Source organism: Rhea pennata, chromosome 7 (assembly GCF_028389875.1).
Source record: "Rhea pennata isolate bPtePen1 chromosome 7, bPtePen1.pri, whole genome shotgun sequence".
Taxonomy (NCBI): Eukaryota; Metazoa; Chordata; class Aves; order Rheiformes; family Rheidae; genus Rhea; species Rhea pennata.
Window position 1 is genome coordinate 14,737,222 of NC_084669.1, and position 24,891 is coordinate 14,762,112.

General features: G+C 42.6%; 1 protein-coding gene across 2 annotated transcripts in view; it reads right to left on the reverse strand.

Annotated features, from left to right (window-relative positions):
• Positions 1-24,891, reverse strand: part of SUFU (SUFU negative regulator of hedgehog signaling) — a 95,422-nt gene that overhangs the window by 39,273 nt on the left and 31,258 nt on the right. For both annotated transcript variants that reach the window (XM_062579941.1, XM_062579942.1), the window contains exon 4: positions 2,225-2,367. In XM_062579941.1, coding sequence (XP_062435925.1) covers positions 2,225-2,367 — 143 coding nt within the window. The remainder of the gene's footprint in view (positions 1-2,224; positions 2,368-24,891) is intronic.

A 24,891-nucleotide genomic window follows, 5' to 3' on the forward strand; every position in this document is an offset into this window, starting at 1 on the left:
GCTGAAATCATGTAAGGTGTCCTAGCCATGTAACACTTGGATCTTGCGTGCAGCATGTGGATTTAGATATGAAAAGGGCCTGGCGAAAAAATCAGAGTTTACCAGAGATCCACTAGCCTGTTCTTGCACTTCAATTTAGTCAACACAAGAAAGACTAAGGCAGCGCATGTCAGGGTCTGAGCGCACGCTCTGTCAGGCGATTGCTAGGAGCAAACGCAACACTACATCAGCAATTTCAATTAGGCAAAGGACCGACTGCCACAAAGGAATGGTTTGGTGCTCATAAATCCCTGACCAGCTCAGTTTGCTGACTGGTTAAATCTTATTCAGCACCATAGAGTCGCTCACACATCGCATAATCCACTCTTCACTGTAGACAATTGCAGACTTCTCGCTCCGCGCACGAGGCAGAATGTGTTTGCCTTTCAGGGTGGGAACTGCCACACTGAGCAATACCAGATGTCCCTCTCACAGCAGCCGAGATCAGCCACCTAAAGCGAAGGGGCAGGACACTCTCTAGTTGATAGAGAAAGGCAGTTCCTTCCTGATCCACCAACTGCTGGCTTGTGCCTTGAAGCACAATGATTCACCCCTTGGGATAAGAAATTATTTTTTATTTTCTCTCTTGAGACCCTAGGTCTTTTGCAACAATACTGAATTTTTGGTCAAAATTTGTTCAGCTAGTGCTTTATCAGAAAGGAGGAAAACTGGAAACTAAACTCTGAAGAGCAGTAAGCAGAAGTGCTTGGTGTGCCTTTGCTACAAGACTGTATCTGCACTGATCGAGATCTGTGTGGAAAACTATCAACGTCAGCATGCGCCTAGTCCTGCACACCCTGCCTCCTGCCCCTCGCAGAGTGCTCTTACTCAGGACCCAGCCCTTGAATCTGCACTTCATCCCCACCCACCCGCCAGGGCTCCTCAGCAAACAGCCTCAATCACCCTCGCTTCAGCGCACCCCTCCCTGGGCCTTTACTCACTAACTACACACAAACAGCAAGACTCCAAACAGGAAATTACTTTGTGTTCATTCCTTTCTTTTTGCAATCATTGATCCTCGTAAGTCAAAATAAATCCATAACAACGAGCATCAAACAAAGGGGAAAAAATAAGTCAACGTATGTGCTGTGAAGACGATGAGAGGCCAAGAGCCTCAGGATGCAACAAGCTGACTGACCTTCAATCTGGAACAGCTGTGCACTAAAGAAGGGATGGGGACTAATGCAGCACCCACCAGGGCCAGCCAGGAATCACCCTGCTTAGCTTTGCTTTCTCTCTCTGCTTCCAGACCCCACAACTCACCTTCTACTGATTTACCCACATCCACCTCTTTCCTGTTGATAAAACACAGGCTTTTGGGCACACCAGAAGATTCAGAAAAGCCTCTGTCCCTGCACAGCAGTTGTTTTGTGCAGGTCTGTGATAACAGCACTTCCCCTCCCTCCTGCTCATAAACACTTGTTGCAACCAGAGCCAAAGACAAATGGGAGTAACTTGAAGCTTAAATTGTAAAATACAGATAGTTGCATCTTCCCACACTAAAGAAGTTTTTTCATGGGGCAGGGAGAAATAAGCAGTTGGCCTAAACATCTCCAGATGTGGGGTTAACAGGCAAGGGATTTTTTAAAATATTTCTTTTGCAAAGCAAACCTGAACCTTTCTTAAACTGTAGATCAATATAGGCAAATTCACTTAGCCTCTAAAGAATCCTTATGTCAATGCTACAAGCTATAGTTCAGCCATTAAAGGATGTAAAAGTAAGTCTTAAGTTCTCTCTTCCTGGACCTCAAACCAGTGGATCAATTATTAATGTTGCCATAGCATGAATTTGAATTTAGCTCTGAATAATCTTTTAATAAGTGTTTCCCTGAGCCTTTTCCCCATGTTGGTTTTTGAAATTTCAGAGCAGTAATATGCAACATTCAACTCTAGGTCTGTGTTAAGGTGTCAAGCATCTCTCCATCAGATGAGCTTCTATCATGAGAATTAGGTGCACTGTGGCTCATTACAGGTAAAAATCCTTACTGAACATCACCAAAGGAATGATTCAAGGAGGAGATCCTTTGTGATCTAGTCAAAGCAGAAAGAAAAGTGGAGAACAGGGGAATAAGCATTTGACAGCAAGTTCTGAAAGACCATGTTATTTATCAAAACTAAATAAAATATAATGTCAGTTCCATTCCATAAGGAAGAGGTGACCAGAGCCACTGCTACTGTGCTGTACCTGTAGGAAAGTAACAACTCCAAAAGGAGTTTGCACTGGCTGCATCTGTGGGTCTTCTGTCAACAACATATGCTGGATTCTAGATTCACTGTTGTCCAAAGGGCTGTGCCACGATACATGGTCACCACTACAGAAGGTGTTTTCTGCAAGGAGGAAAATAAGAAATATTTAGTGATTAAAATATGCCAGAAGCTGGAAGGATATACCAGGGACTGGCTCAGGATTCAAATTCCTTCTGTAAGCATCTGCTCTTGGCCACTGTCAGACAATGACTTCTGGTCAGGCCCCAGGCAGTCACTTGTTGCTATTCAAAGCAGCTGCATCTGGTCAGCTCTCCTGAATCTCAGGCAGCAGGAGCACCCAGTCCTGCAGCAGGAAAGGCATCTCGTTGAGGCATCTGAATTCAAGCACCAAATTTAAAACTGCCTGATCTTGAGTCACAGTCCTGTAGCAAAAAAAAAAAAAACGCGTCCTGGTTTGACAGGTTAATCCCAACTCAGGAATATAAACAAATAAAATTAATATTATTAAACTAATTTATTATTTTCATTTTGGGTAAGGGCAAAGACCTTTTATACTGGCTGCCTACGGAACAGCCGTTCATACTTAATTTGCAACTCTGATTTGCCACAGAGAAAATGCAAATTAAACACAAATACTACTCTTATATCTAATAGATATCCGCAGTTTGCTGCCCAACTTGTAACAGTTGGCAGACTCTAAGTCAGAGTCCCTTTCTCTTCCAATTATCTGGCAGTCCTGGTACAGAATTATAATTAATACATTCCTTCTTTCCCAAACAATGAGAAAACCAGTAGGCTATATAAATTTCACTCTATATCAGAACAGACTGTACCAAAACAAACAAGCCGAAATTATTCTTCCTTCTTCATGACCATAAGAATTTTTCTTCTCCTCCTCCCCTGCTTAGAAAGGAAAAGAAAACAGATATAGTCCCACACTCTGAAGCTGGTGCCCGCCAGAAGGCGCACCAGAACCCATTTATATGTGGCTGTCTTGTCACAAGAAAGGGTAAATGCTTGTTTTCTGAACAAATTAGAGGTGAAACAACCAACCATGAGCATTTTCTCTCCAAATAAAGCTGGGCCCACATATAAACAGTTCCAAGAGCACATGTACAAAAATGCTGCCCATTTGATTGCCTCACCCTTGGACTTGTGTTTGTCCCATTCTGAACAGAGTTTTTATAGTACAAATAAAAAGCCTAGAAACCAAATTCTGCCCTCTAACATACGTGTGGTGCCCCAGGGATGAACTGAGCACTTGAGACTGGGATATCTCATGTGACACACAGCAGGAACTATTCAAAGATAGTGTGCTGCCCAGTTTGGGTTCTCTGCCTCTCAGCTATGAGCAGATATATTCCTAGCTTTTCACCCAACCTTCCCAGCTACCTTCCAAATACATCTGTAAATAGGACATCTCTTAGGCAAGTGTCCATGGTGCTCATGTGAGAGTCCCTGAATCAGGCATGGCAGCTTCTGCAGCAGCAAAAGAGAACTAGCATTTGCCAGCAGTTGCAGCTTTATCCCCAGTCATGTTAAACAACAACAGAAACCGGGAAACGGGTGCTTGCACCGTGACAGCTCCGTGCAAGTTCTCTTGGCCAGCGGCAAGGGCAGGACGCAGCGAATGAGCCGCCAGTGGCAGACAGCTAAGCTAACCAAAGTTATCTTGCAGCTCCTGTCGTTAAAAACGCTCACAGATCATCACACTGATGGCTAATTCCTGGTTACATGTCCATGAGTTTAATTCAGGGTGTCACGGGCAACTCGCAGTTTCTCCACCAGGTGTCCCCATTGCTGTTTATTTGAACATTTATACATATTTTTGCAGACCTATTTTTTGGAGAGCTCATCTGATAAAGGAAAAATTAAAATAAACCCCCAATACCATAAGCAACTTGGAAGAACAAGGTGTGGAGTAGAAGTGTTGTGATAAGGAAGGGAATGTTTTCCTTAGTACTAGGAAAGAGAGAAAGCAGCAAATGCAAGCTGCTTAGAAAGAGTTTACCATTATGTACAATAAATTACAGGCTTTCAACTCTGGGACTGAAAGGAGTGGTTCAGCACATACTTCTTGCACTCTTTAAGTGAGGTCTATAGGCAGATATAAATAAAAATTTGATTTAAAAGTTTTCTTGCATCAAAATTAGATTAAAGAAATAAACTACATTTACAATTTTGCAAGAGATCTTGCTGATATTTTCCAGGTTAACCAAAATGTGGCCAATAAAAAAAAAATAATGATAAAAGCTTCTCAGTCACAGTTTTCAAGAATGAAACAAAGCCACAAAGAGCTTATTCTTGGGTCCTGTCTTTATACCACAACATTTTGCCCATCAAATGCTCACACAATTCTATGCTGATCGATCGCTGCATTTCACTGCTGGTGCTGCTTCTCCTGGGAAATCCCAGCCCGTTTAGAGCAGGTTTTCAAATGCAAATCTCTCTGCTGGAAACCCACCTGTTTATGTATATGTGAACACTTAGAAAATCTCCCTCTCTCTTGCATGTACACGAACACCACAAAATTCACACTGACTGCTCAATTAAATCACAAAAAAAACATTGTGCTAGTAACATGAAGCCCAATTAAAATCCGTAAGAGCGCAGGAAATTTAGAAGGCCTAAAACTCAGCTTGCTGCATTGTAACCCGTATAGAATATAAGCTCAGCTCTCGTATAGTTGCAGTATTGAGAACAAGCTGAATTACAGGAGTTGCAGTCACAGAAGCTAAGAAATTACAGGAACAAAGCAGGACTAGATAATGACTTACACCAGCCTCATGCTAAAAACAGTGGTGAGCATCCTCCCTGCCTACCTTTCATTGTCTTATTTTCAAAAGAAGACAATCAAAATCTTTCTAAGCTTTTAAACTTAAAACAATATTTTTACCTAAGAATCCTGAAGTTTGCATAAATTTTTCCAAAAAGAAAGTTAGTTAACTACATTTTGGGCTTTCACGAATGTCGAATCGGGACACACAACATCCAGATAAATCCTCTAAGTCATCTCACAGATGGGGAAAAGTCTCGTGTTTTTTGCCCCTTCTCTATCATTGTCAATGCTCTCAATAACACGCAGTAAACCTTCCTTTCATCCACAAACTTACTGTGCACTAGCATTTTCATATATATTCCCATAAAAACAAGAGAAAAGCAGGCACTGGATAACATGCACTTATTCCAGGTAGGCTAGAAGCCCAAATGTCTTACAAGTGACGTGCTTCACTCAATTGTGCCTCTAAGAACTGGCCTAAAGACGGCTAGTTTGGTTCCCCATTCCTCTGATAGAGCATGAACAAACCGGAGCAAGCAGTGCGGCATCTCCAGTTTGTTTCTGGATCTCTGTTTTGCAATGCTATGAACCAAGCATGGAACCCGGACCTTCAGTGATCTGGATGACAACCTTGGTCTCTAAACAACATCCATCATTTTATAGCCATCCCTTTGAGAACACATTCTGATCCCTACTGCCATGAGAACTGTATGAAAGCACCTGGAACTTACATATGGAAACTTGCAAATACAGACATTAAAATAACTATTAATGTACACATAAAAGAAATGTTTTATGCAAAAATAAAAGGCTACACAAGGAAGTCTGTGTCCATGGGTCGCTGACAGGGTCTAACAGGACTTACCTGTACAAGTTCACCTGTATCCCAAAGCCATTTCTAGTTTTAGGCCAAAACATCTCTTTCAGATTAGCACAGAACATTCTGTGGCAAATTATCTTGGTTAGCAAACCTGGAATTCCACTGCTTCAGCAACAAAGCTGGTTCTGCAAGGATCCCATCACAATGTTGATGCTGTTTCGAGGCCTTACAGATTTGGGGACAGCCTCCAAGCTATCCCAGTCCATTTACAGCAATCATTGACCCTATACCTTTCACTCTTACAAGCTCTGCCAAAACAACTCTTAACCAGTTGAAATGCTATAGGGATTAGAACTATGTGCCACTTGTTTTTCCCTAGTTTGGATTTAATCTCCTCTGTACAAAAACCAAGCACAAAAGACTTCAAAAGTCCTTTTGCATCTTATCTCTTAACAAGAAAAAAATACCTTCAAGTCCAGAACCTAGCCAAAAGTGAGGATGCTCTCAGTAACAGCTGTGAAAAATCATGAGCTGTTATTGAACCAACACCTTCGCTACCAGTACAGGAAGGCAATTACCACGAGCACAAAATACAGGACTAAGGTGAACTTACTCTTGCCTCTTCGAACTTCTGTGTTTACTATGACTGCACTGCAAAGCCAAAAAGAGCTGTGACATGTGGAAGGAAATCATGTTATATAGCAGGATGAGTCTGATATATTCTTGTAGTAATAGCAATTCTCATATGTTCATTTTTATGGTCCTTTAAAGAACAGAGTCTCTCCGAAAGCCCTACCACTCTATCAGATTTGTTTGACATTGGACAACAGGTTCAAGTACCATTAGCACAGTACAGTCTTCTAGCCAGAAGAATACTATGACCGCGTAAGTTTTGTTTCCTTAGATAACCACAGCAAAAACAATACTCAATCACAAAAAAGAGTTACCCGGGCATCACCAGGGAATTGTCAAATCCCTAGGAGAGAGGACACAGAGCACAGAAATGATGTGGTGAACCACAGGCAGAATTAAATAGCAAAGTAACTAAAAGAGAATATGCTAAAAAAATGAAATCCAAGTGATTTTAGTGAATGAATAAATTGACAAGTCATCAGGAGCAAGCTGTATGTTACAGCATACAAACTGAATCACAGTTGTACACTTTTGCCCCATAAGTAAATCCAAGGTAGTTGCATATTCCCTCCATGAAAGGGAGAGTTAAGCTGCCTCAAGATTAGTGCATACCCTTCAGCAGTTACCACGGGAGCCATGGATGCGTTATAATTGTACAAGCTTTTTTACAGCAACTTCTTGGACATTCGCATCCTTCCTGCATTGCAGGTGCATTAATAGGACTTAAGTCTAGTGCAACAAGGAGTTTCAGCCTCAGGAATTTTAAACTGGTTCTACTTCTGCAAGTTTGTGTTTTAACAAAAACTGCCAAATATATATTTTTTCAGCTGGGGAATGCTGATTCCATAAAATCAAACTACCTTATAGAAAGGTATTGATTTCATAAGAATTCAACAGGGAAATCATTAAAACATTCAATTTCAAACTTATTATTTGATTTCATAATTTGTAACAGCAAACCTGAAGCTTCTCTGCAGCTCTACAGAAAAGTCTCTAAATTTCCCACAGACCAGCTCTCGTACCATCCTATTATGCGAAAGCAGCATCTATAAGACCGTTATACCAGGCTACTCTGTAAAGCTTCCTATATTCTGAGATCTTTAAAATGTCATTACCCATTTTCTTTTATAGCCCACATAAAGCAGGTAAGGTTCTTTCATACAGCAATGGTCATAATTCAGTTGAGCAATTTCTCTTAACTTTACTATCCAATTGCTTTATAATGAGAACTGGGGAAATAACTGGGGAATCATTGCACTGCGGGCTAGTAAATTTTATTTGTGTAGTGCCATTCATGTATTTTCTTAGAGTGCATTCCTCCCAGCTTTAACTTGACTAAATACACCTCTCTCAAGAAACAATCCCAAGCTATATTCTTGCCCTCAAGATGTTTTATAAACAGTTCAATGCATGCAACTGATGCTCTAAAGGCACTGGCTACCTCTACGAGATCACTTCAGTTTTATTTCTCACAGTGTTTTCAATGTCTTTTTTTAAACTCAACATTCCCACAATGTTAGGATCTTGCTAGGAACCCTTTCTCTCTTGAGTAACTACAGCGAACAAGTAGTCCTGGGAACTGAGATCCCTCCAAAGGATGGCCTCCAGGTTGAATCCCGATCCCAGGAACATTTCCCATTAGTTTGCTATCTGTCACCCAGAGGAGATAGAAGATAGCAGTTTAGGCATCAGAGAGTCAAATACCTGTGCACATACATAGGGGAAAATACGAAGGGGAAAAAAAAAAAAGGAACTGATGCTGTTCTACCAGGAAGGAGACAGTGAGGGGACGTGAAACAATCTCCTGCCCATGCATGACCTGGCACAAAGTCCTCAAATCGAGTCTGACTTCTGAGACAGTTGAGATCTGTCAAACCAATGCATCACCCTGGTTCAACCAAAGGTCAGAAACTTTCTCCTTCTGACTTGGTCACACTAAACAGTTCTTAAGAGTGATTAAAAAAAAAAAAGAAGAATTGTAGGAATCAGTCATTCCTCTGTATTGCTTCTAAGACATCTCCTCTTTCAAAATGCCAATTAAAAGCTGAAAAGAAAGGGTTAAATTGTCCTCAATAGTTAATCTGTTTGCATTTGCACTGCAAAGTCAGTTTGATCACCCATCTGGATACTGTATTACTGGCTCTGAGGTAGTACTGCAGAGTGCGACAAGTCTTAAGTACATTAACTACCAAGTGTGCCTGATCTTGGGAAAACAGCTGCTCTGCTACATTCATATCCTTCAAAGGCAAATGTCTGCGTTCCTCTTTTGTTTCTGTGGCAAGTCAGGCCATCATTACACAGTCACTTTATTCCAGGACATGTGCAAAATGCTGCACAGAGAGACAATCCTGCTTGTGCCTCTGAGACAACAGCCATGACCTGGATCACTGCTCTGCAACCAGTACACTTACTCAGCTACGCTAGCACAAGGCTTGCCACTTCTCTCCCGACTTGGGCTTAAAAATATACATCTAATAAACCTGCAAGAGTGTGTGGCACTGGGGATGCTGGCAAGCAAACGAGATGACCGCAACTCTCACATCAGCCAGGCTTGTGCTATCCGCACCACTCGGCGGCCTGAAGGCTCGTGCTCCTTCGAGCAGCGAGGTTGTCTCTTGGATCCCGTTATGAAAGCTCCGCTAAACCATGGGCAGCAAGTCACTGACTTCAGCCAGCGTAGCTCAGAAAAACTGTGTATTTAAAGGAAAAGCAACGGAGGATTTTGGCCCCAAGACTTAGGGGTGCAGAACTGTTGAAAAGGTCCCCAATGAGTCCCACAGTGATGCAGCCAGACATTTAGATTGAATGCAGCTTATCATATACTTGCAGAAATAATGTCACTGATTGCATTGCTATTATCCATGCACAGGGCGCATGATATGTTTATATAATAAACATATCTTCTCCAACACATTTTTAATATTCTGCCTTTGTTAACAAAGAGAAAAGGTAATCTGGCGGTCTGTAACAGATGTAAATTTGTGGCTGTGTTTCTGTAGCATTTTGCAGTTTGAACAGCTAGAATTAATTGAGATACACTAAGGGCAGATGCAGAGTCTAATACTGAAATGTATTAGCTATATTTTTCACCAGAATTACTTAGTATATTTCTAACTAGCTTAATAAGGGATATAACGGCACCTGCAACAATGTAGCTTTAACAAACTGATACAGAAGTTAAACATGAAAATTGTGTCCAAATATCTCAAATTAATACTGTTACTGCAAGTCATTATGCAGATGCATGTTTAAAAAAATGGTATAAAGAATAAGATCTCATTCAGACTCCTTTGCCAGTCACATTAAATTAAGATAATCTAGGGATAATCAAATTAACACTAAATTCAGTATGTCAGCCTGGTTGCCTACCCTTCAAAGAACCACACACATGTGGTGGTAAGGGGGGAAAAACAATCGTGATATAATCTGTGGAGCCTGCTGGCAATGCTAATTTATAATTTCATTCTCAGCTTGAGTTGAACGCATTTTAAGGACAACATTCACCAGAAATTAGAAGCCGAGTCATGATATATTTGCATGACATTAAAAAAAAATGCATTTTCTCCATGTTTTTCTTATGCAGTTCATTTTTGCCGTCCCTTATCTCCTGTCTGGGAAACAGGAACTGACTTAGCCCAGGCTCCCTAAAGAGGTGCAAATTTCCAGAGGGCATCCCATGGCGCTGCTGCCTGTTGTAGGCATGCAGCATAGACACGATGCCTTAGGAAGAATTAAATCCCTAGAGTACAATTAAACAATAGCTCCGCTGCAGGGATTCAAATTGGGCTTTTAGAAACAAGGGGCCCAGACAAAATGTTCTTATCAAAAAAAAAAAAAAAAAAAAAAAAAAAAAAAAAGAAAAGAAAAAAAGAAAAAGAAAAAGTGAAAAAACAGATTATTGGTACTGTAAGGAATGCTGAACCTCTATGTTTTGAAGAGCAAGTTCCTGAAAACAGAAGCGTGATACAGAATTGTATTTTCAACCTGCTGATCTCCTTCAAAAAAAAATTCATTACTGCACAGCTCCATATTTTAAGTCTGGAATTTTAATGATTTGCCCCAAAGAGCCCCATTAGTTCATGCAAGGATATATAATCTTATTTGATCATTTAAGTCTATTGGACTGAAAGCCAGATGAAGGGGTCAAAAAATGGAGCCTACTGTACTTTCCCAGGGCACTTTCACCAGCAGAACAAGCAGGATTCCTCACCTCTCTGTACTGTTAAAAATTGTCATTCAATCCTACTGACAGTGGGATGGTGGAAAGAGTGTCTCATCGTACTGCAGCTTCCACTGATGGAGTTACAAATACAGGCTTTCGTACTGTAAGTAGATCCTAGGCACCTGGGTGCCTTATGCAATATTGGAGAAGGTAAGTCTTGCAGTATTTTAGTAGAAAATCGAAGGCTAAAATGCTATCATACAAAAACTAGTTTGGTCTGGGGCCTCCTTTACCTCTTCTGTTTTCAAGGATGTTTCATTCTATCCCTTGTGCGTCTGGGTTTTTGAGCTTGCTCCTTCTCCCTGCCCATTTCTACGCGCGCATACAATTTCCATTACTGCAGCCTCCGAGAATTTCGCACGCAGGCTCCCAGCGAGCGACTCCGGTGCCCAGGGCATGCTTCCACCCTCTTGGAGCTGTGGGCTCCCTGTCCTCTCCCTGACTCCTTTCAGCCTCCTCCACCAAACACCTCCTCCCTTGCTTCCCCTCCTCTTCACAACTTCATTCAGCTCCCTGCCTGCCCAGCCCTGCTCCTTACAGCCTTCCTCAGCCCCTTCCCGTCCTCGGCCTCCCGCTCGGCAGAGAGGGAAGCTGGCGCATTCAGCAGCCTTGGCACCCCCTCTGCATAAGCTCTGCCTGGGGCAGGCTGTAGCTCTTATGCTGCTTTTGTAATAACAATCTTCTCACCTATCTACTGATTTATCTGCATGAGCAACTACGTACAGGGAGGGAAACCCGGAGGAAGGAAAGAAAAGAAATGGCTTACCTGACGTATCTGAGCATGGAGGGAAAGAAACTCAACACAGATGTGAGCTGCTGCTTTGTCCCTCTGCAGTGCCACAAAAACTCCGAGCTCTTGCTCTTCCACACCCGTCACTCAGGCTCATCTCCTCTAGGTGCTGCAGGGCTGGTCTGCTTGCATTTTCCTCCAACAGGCAAGCAGGGCAATCTTACCCTACCCCTTCATTGCCCAGTCAAGTAACCACAAGAGAGTAGGAGCGATGCACTTGCCGAATCTGGAGCCTTGGGCCGGTGTCAGAGCCTGAGCCCCACTGATAACGTCCCCTCCGGGCCATGCTGTTCCCATTTCGCCGAGCAGACGCGGTCTGGTGGCATTACTGCAGAGCCACAGCACTTCCAACCTACCAGGCAGCAAGAGCAGCCAAGAGGCACGAGGGCAACGGCCTCCCAGGGCAGAGCTTCTTATGCACCTTACACAGCCGCCCAGCTGTGCTGCCACATGCTCTCTGTATCTGCCACCCTTCAGAGAGAGAACAAGTGGTTTACAGCTCTCTACCAAAGCAGGGCATTTATGCCTTCAAGATTTCAGTAACTGAATAGCTTTAGGATGGAGTGGAGGACCAAAAGCAAGAAAAAAAGGACGTTACACAGAAGGATCTCCTGTCAGATAAGGACTCAACTCAGAACAGCCGCACGTGGCCAGACTGAAGCAATACTTGCCTTTTATTTAAAAATACTAGCTTGTGTTCTGACACATGAAAGCCAGAGCCTTTTACAGTTATTTGAACATTTCACAGCTTGCTGCAGATAGAACAAAGACTTGTACCTGCAGCATTTAATAACTTTTAGGTGTCCTTAATGAGGGAAGAGAAATGCAGCAGGACACAGAAATATTTTTTTTTTGAACCTCCTGGATCCTTGTGCATAAGCAAATCACTGAACAAGGGTATGTACCTACTGTGGTCACAGGAGCACCACAATACCATGTAGTCAATTGTGATCACCCCTAAATATCTGAGTTCTGCTGAAGAGATTTTAAGGGCCTTGAAAGGGAACCTAAGGCACTATCCCTCCCGTGAAGGATCCAAAGACGATGCACGCAGTTTACTACTCAGCCTCTGCAGCAGAGAAGTCTTGCAAGTTTGACAGAAAGACTGCAAGAAGGTGCATGCACCAGAACATCGCTTGCGGCATATGCTACTCAACAGAAGGGGCAGAAAAGGGAAGACTGCCTTTGTGAGAAAATATCTATGGAGTTATCACATCATAACTCTTAAGAAGTTATCAGGTTACCTTGATGCTAGTTCTGGATCATAATGGAAAGAGCACAGAGGGGTCTTTGAGAAAGAGCACTGCAGCATTATTTTTCCCCTTAGTGGTTGATTATTTTCTCTTAAATTTTCAGGAATTTAAAGCTTGCAGGGGCAAAACTTTTGTTTTGCTTTTGGCAAAGCAGGAGACTGAAGGACAGGAAAGAGGAACTTCATATGCACAGATTCTTGTGTAAAAAAATTTAGTTACACGTTGAATCCTACCAACCCATTATAGTAATGCAAGAGAAACACACATTAGTCCAAGAACTATATTTGTGGTTCAAATGCAAAATGATCAGCCTGTTTATGAAATACCTTTTGAAAGTAGTTTGAGATGATTCCTTTATGGCTCTCGTTTGAAAAGCAAAAGCAGAAGAGCCCACTTTTTCCACAGGCTCTATGCTGCCTGCAGCTTCTGAACACACTCTCCCAGTTTCTCTTCCCCACCAAGAACAAAACACTTCCCCCGCTGTGCCCATTTGCTGCCTCCTGGCTGAGCAGGCTGCTGCAAAGGATCTTTGCATGTGAGGCTGTCAGAAGATGGTTTGTAATGAGCTCAGCGTACTGCCATACTCCCAGGCAGAGAGCAGAGTGGCTTAGTCAGAAAGCACAGTCTGAGCATCACTTCCTGCACACATCTTCAATAGAAAGCGTAAGAAGGCGGCTACGAAAGTCTGAACCCAACTTCCAGTTCAGTCCACTCTTCTCTGCAGTTTCATCTTACAGCTGGCAGCTCTCAAGGGAGAGACTGGTTCTTCTCACAAGACTGCTTGGTACATGCAGCCTTCAAGCTCTCCTCTGTGCATCCAAAACGACTGCATGCAGGCAGAAAGAGAGGCTGCTCCTGGGACTACAGAACAACTCCTCTGTTTTGGGGCTTTCAACCCCTTAATAGGAAGGGGCAATATTATTCTATGCAGAAACCTTTAACTATCAGAGTGGCTGCTTCCGTTTCCCAGAAAAAAATAAAAACAAACGGGGCAAAGACCTTGTATATAAGATGCCAGAGGACCTCACACCAGCAGGAGGGGGAGTTTTCTGCCTTCCCCTGAGTCGCTGCCTTTGTCTTGCATTCCTCCTTCAGCACAGGGGACAGAGCCTTTGTCCCAGGCTGCACGCACCATGTGCAGCTTCTCCCCCACTTCCTTACCCCAGCAGCCAGCGATGCTATTCCTAGCAGGGCCCGCCGGCCCCCTTGCAGGCTCCTGACCATCCTGGGACGCACAAAAGGCTGCCTGCAGGGAGCTCAGCTCCTCCCTGCTTTGGGCAGAAAACTTCAGCAAGATCAAGCCTGATCTTGAACTGCAGCAACTCACGGCAAGTGCCTGCTGGGAGACAGCACTCCAGAGCGCCCAGAGCACAGGGCCTGGTGGCTGCCCTTGTACCACCTGTGCTGTTCCAGCGGCCTTGCACAGAGGTGCAGCACAGAACTCTCCAGGTCTTTCCTTCCTCTTCCAGCAGCAGCCCACGCACAGCATAAAGGCTGAAACAGTTTGTGCATTTGTAAATGCACCCATATCACTACAAGTGCTGCTGCTCTGTCCTCCCCTGACATTCGGGAGCAACCCCAAAGCACATGGAGTGACACAGAGCACAAAGAGAAGGCAGGGGTCTCGTTTTTCTTAAATAAACCAATTGAATGAACTGTATTGAACAGCGGAAAAGCAACAAGCCAAGGTCAGTTCCAAGGCAGCAACAGGACATGGGTTGACAGAGTTAAAAGGGACAACATCAGCCAAAATCTACCCAATTCAAACTGGGCATCTAATCTGGCTAAAAACAAGCCTCCTTTTAAGCAATACTCAGGTCCCCTGCTTACTACCTGGTAATACTATGCAATCAGTAGAGCAGTTCAGGGAAGGCAGCTTCCCTTCTTTCTACTGAAATTGTATTTTTTATAAGGAACAAGGACTTTCTGCACCTTTGCTCCTGGCACAAAATCTCTCCGTACTTTAATGTCAACTTAGCCTTTGGGGATGGGAAAGCTCAGAGATCTTTTCTCAGCTGAGAGCTAGAAGTTAAGGACAATGGTGACTTCCATGAGGAGGCACAGAAACTACCCAGCTTGATCTGTGAGTCTGGACAAACTGCAGAAGAAAAAAAAGCCCAAACTCCATGAGGCTGGGGAGGCAGAGGAGGAAAGGCTCCCATTACTCATGTTATACAGTTTGCTGAACACCAACATAAACCACAGGGTACTTTTTGGTTTTTTTTTCTCCTCCCCCAAGGTGAATGAGATTAAGGGTACCCCTTGGATCCCAGCCGTGCTTTCTACAGCCAAACTGCAGCTTGGGATAAAGCTGGGCAAGTGTAATGTTCAGTTTGGTGCTGACAAAGTAAAAGGTAATGTCACAAGGCAGTGGGTGTTACATCCCTCCACCTAAGTTTCTGCAAAAGGCGCCAGCACCTTCTAACCCTGGCTAGAGGGTTGCAGGGTTTTTCTATCACTGCAGCGGCAGGAGTTTGGCAGAGAGGAGATTCATTCTAGCTCTCTCATACAGCACAATATCCTAGTGACTTCCAATCAAAGAACAGGGAGATACTACCCACCAGAAAACAGTAAGAGTTAAACCAAACTGTCATTTTCTCCCACTAGCAGTTGAAGAAATGACACTGCTCCACGGCAACAGACACGACAGACCCTGGCACTAGGCTGCCTCCAGGTTTTGCAAAGGGGCAGCATCTGTCTGTTCTGAACAGAAATAAATTCCAGGTTAATTCACTCAGCCATAGTCTAAGGTTATACAATTCCATTTACGCTGCCAGAAAGAACGAGAACAGGCATACTGCATGGACGTACCATCTGTATGGTGACTTAACAGTACTGGGCAGCACTCACATCTGTATTTGTCTTCCAATTCCCTCAGCTAATTTACCACCAAGATCTGAGCTCATCTGACCTAGATAGGATTCACGCAGACGAAGGACCGACCACCAGGCACATGCTAGCTCACAGGCTGGGAAGCCTCAGCACAGCACCTGACCTACCACAAAGCTCCTCTCCAATGATGGATAAGTCTCTTAACTTCCTCTGTGCCTCAATTCCCAGCTACAAAAATGGAGTCAATTGTATTTGCCTGCCTCACAGGCAAGGCTAAAAGCATTAGACTTTGAGGTTCCCAGAAATCATGGTCAAACACAAATAACATTAAGCTCTGTCTCCTTGTAGAGAAGGAATTGCATTAAGTTCACCTCGAGAATTCAAAAGCACTTCTACATGTTGATCCCTGTGCCAGTCTCACGCCAAGGTCTGCCCTCTTCCTCCTTTCCAAGTAAAGGGGTCCCTGCACAGAAGAAAATGGAGTTGCATACAGTCAGTGTTGCAACACCTTCCCCACGGATTCCTGTTCAGGGGTGGTAAGATCACCTTAATATTAAAAAAAAGGGGGGGGGCACTAGAATTTTAAAGTTTCTTTGAAAAGGGGGAAAGAGTTATAAATAAGCTCTACTGGCCAAGCCCAGATCAGTCACAGAAAAATCAAAACAAATTAGAGAAGAACATTTGATGCCAAGGGCTAAATAGCATGAAGGCTTCTTCAGACTTGCAAGAGTACTGCTATGCCAGGAAAGCAAAAAAGGTGTTCGGCTGCCCCATGCTTTGACTGCACTCAAAGAAAAACATGTAAAGCAACAGCAGAACACTAACTTTTTCCCTCTGGAAGCTCAGATACACAATCAGGTTATTGTGGCTTAAAAATGCCATTTATTGGCTAGGTTGCAATAACTGTACAGAATCCTAGGCTGAGGCTAATGAGGGGCAAGCTGATGAGTCTTAAACTGCAAAAGTAAAGGTTTACTGTAACCAGCACTGTCTTGTGTTAGTTAATGGGCATAAATACACACATCTCCCAGGTGTCAGCAGAGCTGCTACAGCAGGACAAGCCTCATCTGGAGGGACCTGTAACATGAGCGTATGGCTTCCTGGGAGGCAGTTTTGGGCAGGGCGATCAGTTTGTGCCAGGGTGCAACTTCAACCCTTGAGCAGCCTGACGAGTAACAGCAATCATAAGGTAAGAATAAATGTGGTTACAGCTTCAACATTTATTCTGTGCAACCCTGGGACTATTTCAAGAGAATGTGCTTTTATACTCCTAAAAAAAAAAAGTCTCTTCTCAGAGTCATCCTTTCTGTAGATAAAAATATTTTTCCTAAGGTCTCTTCAGCATTGTTTGGCTACTCAACAGCTCTGGAGACAGATGCTCCTTTGGCATTACTGGCAGCAACGCGTAAGCTTTACTTGCGATCCACAGGGAGGAAAAGGGCCAGGCCCATCTGCAACCAGTGCTTTGCTGCAAGCTCCAAGCACGATCACTGAGACATCCTGCGACAGTCTCCTTTGTCAGCTCCCTCACCAATAACTTCTGAGCTTTCAGCCAGCGCTGTGAAAAAAAGTGACAGGTTAGAGCCCCAGAGCCGTGCCGCACAGAGCATGGCCGCAGCACGAGCTCGGTAGCTGTCTGCTGCGCCTGGCACATCAGCCGACCGCTTCGCACACAAAGCGCCAGCTTGTTTTTATCAGCAAGCTCGTAGTTTGGTACCAGCCACAGCACATACTTCCCAGCTGGAAGCTAGGGGACATGACACAGCTGGTTTAGCAGACACAGGAGGGTGGAAAAGCAGGAAATATTGCGGAGGTGAGCTCATAGGCAGCAGTATGGAGAGAAGTGGATTTTTTTGCAGGGGTATGGGACATATAGGGGCTAGGAGATAGACACGTGAAGGACCAGGCTTCATCTGTTCTGCTGCTCACAGATCAGCTTGTTTTATGGGAAAGTTCTAACAGAATTAGGCTAAACCCCAACCAATTTCTCATGGACCACTGAATAACTATTAGATGATGATAGCTTTTGGCCATGACAAACTTGGCTTAAATTGGAACCAGTGACTTAATTTTCCCATACCCCTTTACAGAATTAAGGCATGCCGTCCACTCACTTGGTTGAATCCTATTCACCTAAGGCAAACAACTGACCAGGAGTTTATTTTACAAACTTCACTGCACTACAGTTCCAATGTTTGTGCAGCAGATTTCACTACATAACAGGTTCTGATGAAATGAAATTTATATAGATTTATTCTTTTTGTGGAGCTAAAAAACACAGCTAATCCTCCCATTTTTAATCTAAAACACTGGAATACTACAGAGGAGCCAGGGCCAGCTCTACACTGGAAACTGGTCAATATTACAAACAGATGATAGAGAAAAAAATTATATATATTTAATAGAGTCATAGCAACCATAACAGAACACTAAATCAGCCTAGGATTTTTTTAAAAAAATAAAGGCACAGTCAAGAAAAAAAAATACATATGAATTACTGGGAGATTTTATTTGGCTTTAGTCATCCTATTGGGAAGGAATAAACACCACTTTACAAACAAGCTAGACAAGTCTAATTTGTTCTCAAAGAAGTAAGGAAGGTCTTTTCCTTTTTGCAAACAGAAATTTGCCTGGAAAGAGGCTACTGCACTTAGGCTTTCTAGACACCAGAAGATCTGAAGATGAGGTCTAGTGGTTAAGCAAAGGCAACAGGTGTCAAGATATTCACTCACTTAATGGCCTCAGGTGTGTGACCTTAGCCAAACCACTTAATCCCACCACATCTCATTTTCAGAGTAAAAGTTATAGTGCTTGACAAACACAAAGCACCTCTGGGGCCCAGATGAAACTAACTTTGAACCAGACGAAAGCTGCCAAATCAGAGTGCTTCCTCACCAGCAGACCTTGGGACTCGTAATTCTCCTCGCTGAAGAAAGGGAATCAGAGGGACACAGAGGTGGCATAACACACTCAAATCAATTCAGTGGGCCAACGACCTAGGCAGGAACAGGATACGCATTTCCTCAAACTACAAACTAGCCATTAGGCAGCAATTTCTACCTGAGGAAATTAGTACGTGTCAGAAATAACTAAGGGAAGTCAGGCATATCTCATTTGGCACTTGCCTTTTAGGCTGGCTTCTGAAGGTTCATGTGGCCGTGATGCCTCTCTGCAGCAGTCGCGACCAACTTTCCTTCCAGTGACTTCGGGAAATTGGCCAACAGATTTGAATCACGACAGAGAGGGCCAGAGGTCCACAGGTACTAAATTTCTACAGGTTTCACAAAAGATCTTAAAGGAGCAAGATCATCTTAGAACTATCCAAAAAGAGAAAGACTGAGAATAGCAACTCCTGTATTTTTAGACATCAGAGAATACCTCAGGAAGCTCGGTCCCAAGAGAAACCTGCAGGAAATTGGATTTTACTGCCTGGACTGCTCATGACCCACTTCTTTATATGAGGGGTGCAGCCACTGTCACCTCCCCTAGAAGCTGTGGGCACTTAACACATGCTATCGACCCCCTAGACCTTTACCTGATACCTACATACCCACCGGTCTGAACCACAGACCAAAGTCCCATGCTCAGAAGTTCTCCATTATGCCAGGATGGAGCCTGTTCTGTCAAATGGTAATGTCTTGTCAAACATATCAAAGCCAAATGGTCCCCTCCCAGTTTCAGATTTTTTTTTAAATGTATTATATAGAGTCACCCAGACTCAGTTCTCAGGGAAAGAGAATAGAATAAGCCAAGACATTTATTATCATCTTTTGAGAAAAGGGAACCCCCCACAACTCTAGTACAGGAGGCAGAGATGCCAAGAGAAAAGGTATTGTGGCCAGAAACTCAGTTATTACTATTTTGGTCACTATGTTGACACACTGCTGTCAACTTGTATAACCCATTGTGTATCTGCTCTAATTACTTATGTCTGATACAGATGTGTATAAATTTTCCTACAGAATAACTTAGTCAAGGTTATCCAAAATCTAACAATTGTGTCTGCTATATATAAGCAACTTTCTATTCCAAATTTCTCTTGAAGTAATTATGTGAAACATACTAAAGCACTAAATAGAAATTGCATCTTGCATGCCTGCTTCCTTAGCTTGTATGTTTTGACTATTGTTTCACAGTTCCCTCAACACACAAACGCCTCCTACAACTTCCTACTACTGACTTGTTAAAGGTTAAACAAGCAAATTCAACTTTTAAATTACCTGAGATTTCAAAACACACATTTACATATCTTTCAGTACACTACCAACCAGAAAACTAGAGAAAAAAAGATGATCAATTACGTATTCATGGAACCAGAGAAAAGATCTGAAGACAACATCTAAATCACTCACAAGACAAGTTATAAAGGTGACTCAGCGGGTTCCTATTCTACCCCCACCCAGTGGAAGTATCAGCTCTTCCTGACAAATACTCCAGAGGAATAGTTTAAACTGTTCTCAAAGGTCTTCAGCACTGGGAATTCCAAAACTATTCCAGTGCTTCACGTTTACCATCAGAAAGGTTTTTTTTTTTTTTGATGACAAACCTAAACCTACCTTAGAGAATTTGAATCATTGAATTGGTAAGGTTGGAAGGGACCTCTGGAGATAATCTAGTCCAACTGCCCCACTCAAGCAGGGTCACCTAGAGCATGTTAGTCAGGGTGGCAGCCAGGTGGGCTTTGAATATCTCCAGAGAAGGAGACTTCACAACCTCTCCGGGCAACCTGTTCCAGTGAATAGTAGTGGGCTTCTCATATCCCTAACAGGCATGTAGAAAAAACTGTTTTATTTCTTACAGCAACCTTCTGCATATTTGAAGACTGTTCTCACATCTTCCCTCTATCTTCTCTTCCCTAGACTAAAACATAATCCCTTGCTCTTTCCTTCTTGGGTTATATTTTCTAAATTTTGGGGTCATTCTTATTGTTCTCCTTGGGATTCTCCCCCACTGGGATAATCTGACTTGAAGTCTTGTGCCTCGCACTGGACACAATGCTCTCCATTTACCTTCGTGCCCGAATACTTCAGGACTGAATCACATTTAAAGTATATAACACTCATTTATGCATCAGAACACATTTGCTTTCTCTGGGTGAAGTAAGTTTTGGTTTATATATGGCTCATTATCAATAGGAACTCCCAATCTTTCTTTACCTTTCAGAACTTCTGCCTCTGCCAGCTGTTCCCCAACTAATAATTCTGGATTGGATTTTTCCTGCATAAGCACAGAAACTTGCACTTATTGCACCTTGCTGAATGATGCATAGTTATTCCATACTATTTCCTCAATTGGCAAAGGCTGTTTTGAACTTTAGTCCTACCTGCCACAGCGCTTGTGGGCAACTGCAACTTTGCTGCGTCTGGAAGTTTCATCAGGAAACTCCATATTTCATCATGCAGGTCAGTACCTATTGCATCAGCCCTAGGACAGCTTCCAGTGGAATCCCAACTCTGCACATTGCTCGGGGTTGATAACACCACACTGACAAGTACTCAGAGACTAGAAATCCAACCAGTATTGCATCCTTCTTAGTTTTATTAAAACCATATTTCTTTAGCTTGCTTATGGACCTGTTACATGAGATAACGTCAAAAGTCTGAGTAGTGTTAAAGTAACAAATGTTCACCACTTCCTACAGTGCTTGTTACTTTGTCATAGAATTAGTTTGCTCTGATTTATTCTTGGTAAAAAAAATCAATGCTGGAATTTCCATTATTCCCTTGATGTCATCTAGACGGCTTGTTTTTCCTAGAAGTTTCTTAGGAGTTGAAGTATGGTTGACTGACTACAACCAGCTGATTTTTTTATTATTTTTCTAAATCAAGGACAGCAGTACTGGCCATCTTCCAGCCTCCAGGAATTCCATCTGTGTCCAGAAGTTCCCAGCTGTAACCACAGGGGCTCACAGGGACTGCTTAGGCTGAAGGATATGTCATCAGGCTAAGCCAGCTTGGAAATCTTTAACTTATCCATGGAGGTCCTCTTAATCTTAATACTTCTAAAGCTAGTTTCACTAGCTAGTTCCTCACTACAATCTTCCATTGCACAGCAAACAGTTATAGCATGTACTTACACCTTTACCTTTAGGCTGTAATGTAACATGTCTTTCCCGACTATTCTCCAGATCTATACCTGAAAGCTGTAGCTGCTCTCTTTCAGGTGGAGAAACACTGAAGCAGCAAGGACTCAGATACACAACATATTTATTTCCATGTTACATTAATACATTGCCTTCATTATGTAAATCACTCAGGCCCCTGAAAACAACCTGACTTGAAACAAAAAATTGCAAATTTCAGTTTCAGGAAAACACAGCCCATGGCCTTTCTATATTCATTGCATGTCCTAACACAGTTCCTAAAGAGTTAACCATTGTAACAAGTCCTGAATACACTTTCCATAGGATGAGTGTTTCTTTCTTTTAGTTTGAGTTGAAGTATAAATTTATTCCACCATGAGATATTCCCAGTACACCCACGAACCATGACAAGTTAAGGTCACTGAATTTCATTTTCAAGGTTCAGTGTTTTTTTTTCTTTTTTTTTTAAATCAAAAATAACAGAGTTGGAATTTGTGGTCATGGTCAAACAGTGATAAAATTCAGAACAGATAAAGCCACAAATAGATTTTTTTTTTTTTTTTTTTTTGAGAATTGCAAACTTCATTTTGTTGAAGGAAGGGAAATAGTGCTATTTAATCAAAAGCACAAAGCATCAAGTGTTTGTTACAGTGAACTGGGAAGCCAAGGCTCAAAGATGTCTGAAATTCAATGCAGAAGAGGGCTGCTTTTCTAAACTACAGTCACATTGCAGGAGAGATGGAAACAAAAGAACACAACATTCATCTGCCTAGGAATGTTTGTTATGAAAATATATCACCTGCAATGAGATATGCTCTACAGTTGAAATACACAGTAATAATATTTAGGACAGTAGTAGCTGTTAGATCGATTTTGAACCTAATTATCACTATCTGAAAATGCTCAGACACAGCAGTGGCATAACTACATCTTACTCTCCCACTGCTTTCAGCTGGACCCAGCAAAGCACCCCCATGATAACCAAGAAGTTGGCTTATTATTGAAAAGATATGAATTTAGCTCTTAGCATAGTTCTTAAAGTAAATACTCCTTTGACATGCCAAACTGCTTGGAACCTATCCACAAAGCCTCTGCCAGTTTTATTTTTTCTCTTGCTTCTTGTTGAGAGTGGATTAATAAGCATTACTCAAGTTGTTTTGATTCAAATGTTTTAAAAGTTATTTTGGAGTATTAGAGACTCAATAGACTTTTAAATAACTGAGTAGTACAAGGGTGAGGTACATAAACTACTGTCCTTAAAGTACATTTATCATTGTTGTATTTGACAAATGCCCCAAACAGCATAATCAGAAGAACCCGAGTAAAAAGAATAAATATTTCGTCATGTAAAACAACGCTAGAGTGCCACACTGTACTGTATGCAGAATGGGTTAAGAGAAACACCCTTCCAAATACTCATCCATTTTAATGTGTTAGCATCTACCAAGCGAAGATCTGTAAGAGGCCAGGGAAAGAAGCAGTCAGCAAAAACCTGATCCAGCTTTGCAAAGTGGTCATGTTAGACTGGGGAAAATCCAACTTTGCTGAAGAAATCACACTGCCCCATCACCCAAAAGCAATGCAAGGGAGAACACAGGAATTGCTCTGGAGACTCTCAGTCTGACAGGGGGCACGGAGCGGGAGCCAAGTAAAGCTATGTGGACCATATCAGATGCATTAGGAATACTGGAGACTTGTTAAAGCAATGGAGTGAGCTTACACTAAACTGGAAAATGACCCCATCTGGCTACAGTCTGCCTGTATTGCCCTGAGAAACCAAGGAGAAATGTGCCACTGAGCTACTCTCATGGCAAGTCTTATTTTTGAATGCCTCATCCTGTCTGGATTAACCCAGAGTCTACGACTAGCAAATACAGGGCCAGAAGATTTTAGCCTAAACAAGAAAATTATTATCCAAAAGAGGCAAATGATAACAAAGTTTGTAGCAAAATAAAAGTATGCCTTGATCACTCGCTGCAACACTATACAATTTCCTTTCACACAAGGGAAGGAACGGTTTGTAATACTTGTTCACAGCATGCAGCTGCTCGCTGCAGGGCAGGAAACTATGAAAAAAAGTCACAGAAGAGTTGGTTTAAGAGGACCTCTGGGGCTCTCTTGTCCAGCCTCCTATTTGAAGGAGAACTATCAGTAATGCTAGATCAGGGCAGCTATAGGTTTGTTTAGCTAAGTGTTGAACACTGTCAGGGATGGAAAACCCCGATATCTCTGATGAAGTGTTCTTGTGCTTTGCCACCCTCCTTGTGAGCAAGTTCTCTCTAAAATCCTTTCAGATCCTCCCTTACTGAAATTCGTAGCTGTAGCCCCTTGCTGTATCATCTACAAGGAGTCTGCAAACCTGTAACTATCCTTCAAATATGTGCAGGCTGCTATTAGACCATCCTTCACTTTCTCCTTACAGATTAAACCAGCCCTGCTTCCTCCACCCCTTCTCATAGCACATGTGTTCTAGGCCCCCAACCTCCTTGGCAGTCTCCACTGGACTCTCTCCAGTTTCTCAGCATCTCTTAAACTGTGAGGTCCAAAACTGGACACAGTCTTTTAAGCAAGACCTCATCTAGTGCCAAGTAGAAGAGGTAATAACTGCTCTCAATCTGCTGGTCATGCTCTTCCTAATGTGACCCAGTATGTGGTTTGCCTATTGCATGAGGAGCACACTGCTGGTTCATATTTAATTTCATATTCAAAGAAGTCAATTTATGATTCACACACTTTTTTTTTTTTTTTTAATAACACAGATTGAGAGCTAAATACCCAGGGGCTAGAATCTATTAGAGCATATTTCAGCAATGTCTTAAGCCAGGAAAAGTCAAAATCAGCATGGACAAGCAGAGGATAATACTGAAGGCCTCTGGAAGTTCATGTCATGGGGACTGTGACATTTGTAGGCAAAAATGCTATTTCAATGTAGGCTGAAAAACAGTTCATTTGCTTTGAGGTCAGAAAGATGAGGCTGTGCTAATGACACGAAACTTGAGAAACCTTCCAGTAGAACAATCCTTCCATTAGCAAAACTTTTCCAGTGGGCTTATAGACACTTATACGCAAACACGGCCTGCTAATATGAAGGAAAGTGCCACCTCTACCAGCAAGTTTTTCCTAGGTTGCTTTATGAACAGGGAAGTTCTCTGTCCTGACACCAGTTTAACTTAGTCACTGTAAAGTTCTTTCCCCTCTCAAGAACCACACAAAACACCACCTTCCTCTGCAGA